General features: G+C 44.4%; 1 gene segment (V, D, J or C); it reads right to left on the bottom strand.

Annotated features, from left to right (window-relative positions):
• Positions 1-807: 807 nt before the first annotated feature.
• On the bottom strand, positions 808-1242 carry LOC146871313 (Ig heavy chain V region C3-like). The segment is given in 1 exon segment: positions 808-1242. A coding segment is annotated over 1 exon segment (435 nt).
• Positions 1243-2931: the final 1689 nt, after the last annotated feature.

Raw genomic sequence — 2931 nt, 5'->3', positions numbered from 1 at the left:
CTTCACATTCTACTCTAACCCACACAACTCGTACAGCAGGATAGACTACATACTAATCACAGGCCCACACACACACACCTAATAGAACACTCTGACATAGCGCCTAGGCTAGTGTCAGACCATTCATGTATCAGCTTAAAGCTGAGTGGAGGCCACAATGAAGACATTCCCCGGAGGTGGCGGTTTAACAGCGACGTCCTAGCTAGCCCCATGAACACAAAATAGATTGAGGAGGCCATACGGGAATACCTTAGACACAATGATTCACCGGGGATTAGTCCCACTACCCTATGGAACGCACTGAAGGCCACCGTCAGAGGCACAATTATCAAAATTAAGTCCAAAATAAACAAAAACACAAACTTACAGCTGACCCAGCTCGAGCGGGACATCAAAAGCCTAGAAACATCCCATGCCAGGGCCACTCACGATACCAAACTCCTAACGGACCTAACTAGAAAAAAGTACGAATACAATAAGATCCTGAGTGAAAGGGCCGGACTGTGGTTTAACAAATACAAGACCACTAACCTCTACGAAGCAAATAAAGCGGGGAAGCTACTTGCCTCCTACCTGAAGCACAAGAGTAACCAATTTACTATCTCATCCATCACAGACCCACACAACAAAACCCACACAAGACACAAAGACATCCTCAAAACCTTTCAGGAGTTTTATCAGGAGCTCTATAAAAAAGACCAGATCTTGGATCTGGAGGCATGCACACTGACTGAATCTTAAAAGGAAACCAGATCAGTTTTGCTTTCGCAGTTCTTGGCCTCCTTGGACGGGGGCTTTTTGAGAGGGTTAGGGACTGGTGTGTGTCACTGTGTCTCGAGCACAGTAATATGTGCCCGCGTCTTCAGGCTTCAGGCTGCTCATCTGCAGGTACAGCATGCTCTCAGAGTCGCTCCTTGAGATAGTGCATCTCCCTTGTACAGAGGACAAGTAGACAGCCCAACCATCAGTCTTACTCACTCCCACCCAGTCCAGCTTCTTGCCCGGGGCCTGCCGCACCCAGTTCATCCAGTAGCTGCTCATGGCGAACCCGGATGTTTTACAAGATATCTTCACCGACTCCCCCGGCTTCTTTTTTTCTGCTCCAGTATGGATCAGTTGAACAGACTGCGCCCCTGAAAGAGAGAGACCACGTGAGCTGGGATCCCGCGCATGCGGCAGTAGACTGCAGTGGAAGGAAGACACATTGTACCCGCACTGAATGACTATGAGCCGCGGTTGCATTCCGTTTGCTAAGGTATTAGGGTGATTCTGACTCGCGTGGCTGGGGCCTACGATTTTGTTGTCCTTGAATAACTCTGGGGGAAACAGAGCCTGTCCTTGAAACATTTTTAGGCCATCAATTGTTATTTTTACTTCGTAATACAACTGTCTGACAAAGGCTGTAACTTAAGTGTTGGGCTAAGGGCTATTAATTAATAACTAGGGCCAAATAAACCTGGATTCCTTCATCTCATGTAAGCGAACAGCCATTTCTGTGAACTCTTTACTGCGTATTTTGGTTTAATAGCAAGCAGTTACTAAGGCCAGAAAAAAACAGATATCTCATTACCTCATACCTGTGCTCATACAAAGAGAAACCTCTCACACCACTTACTTGAAAAACAGGCACAGGTGACAAGAATAAGAAAGGATTTCAAGTTTTCTCTCAGGAAGAAGTGCCTCAGCCTATTACGTAAGTTATATTCACAAACAATGGGGTAACCCAGTATCCCTCAGAACCTGGGCAGTCTTATGTCAATAAAACAATGGTTCTGTTGGGTGAAAAAAGATACCTTTCTATATACATTGCATGAATCATATATACATATGAATCATACGTTATTCAAAAATCATTTCAGTGAGTCACTGGTAACACACAAAACGAAACAAATTCTCGGGTATCTCGATCTAGTTATCAACATTGGAAGGATTTAGGTGTGAATTTACCACATTAAACCCTGTATCATACCGTAGGTGAGTGATATGCCACCTTATTAATATGTGAGTCATTGCTCTTTTGGCAACACACCTGATTTAGTCATCTTACCTCTTACAGGCCATCATCCCCTTGTCCTTGTCCTGATGAAGACCCGCACTGACCTCATAGTAGTGCAGTATTTGGGTTGAAACGTCGACCAGCAATTTGAGTCTGCGCAAAATAAATTGACTTAATTCGCGGATCTACTATAAATATCTGTTTTCTGGCCAACAAATCTTTCGATCTTTTTAAACTATACTGTACATATTACGCACTTTATCACTGAGCACCATTTGTCACCTTTTCACTAATTGTTATCACTATGTACTTTGATGGCCTCTCTAAATGATTTTTTGGATATATATGAATGATGCAATTTATATAAAAACTTAAATTACCCGAGAATTTGTTTAGTTTTGTGTGTTACCAGTGACTCACTGAAATGATTTTTGAATAACGTATGATTCATGCAATGTATATAGAAAGGTATCTTTTTTCACCCAACAGAACCATTGTTTTTTTGACATATTACGTAAGTTAGGCCCGCAATCGTCCTTTCCTAATACAGTGTGCTCATTTTATCCAATTGGGCCAGTGGTCGAAGTGGGCGGGAACGGAAGGGCACGGCGTGCCCCTACTTATTTAATTTAACATAGTCCGTTCCCCTACTTCTTCATTTCAAAAACGCGTCCCAGGACGACAGGAATGCTCTGAGTTTTCAAAAAAAACTACAGGATCATCCAGGCTGGTGTGCTGCATAGCGAAGAAGGCCTCTGCAGTTGCCAGGACCCCCTCCCCCTTCCCCACTGTATCTGTGGGCAGGGACCTGCCCAGCAACACTGTAGGAGCCGTGGTGCACTGGAGGAGCAATCCATCGGCACAAAAACCCGGCTACCTCTGAGGGGCTTTGATTTACACCTCATTTAGTGAGGAGGCCACCCACCTGCCCCCAC

Source organism: Triturus cristatus, chromosome 1_1 (assembly GCF_964204655.1).
Source record: "Triturus cristatus chromosome 1_1, aTriCri1.1, whole genome shotgun sequence".
Classification (NCBI taxonomy): domain Eukaryota; kingdom Metazoa; phylum Chordata; class Amphibia; order Caudata; family Salamandridae; genus Triturus; species Triturus cristatus.
The sequence above is the reverse complement of the archived record's forward strand: the minus strand, read 5'-3'. Positions and strand labels throughout refer to the sequence as shown.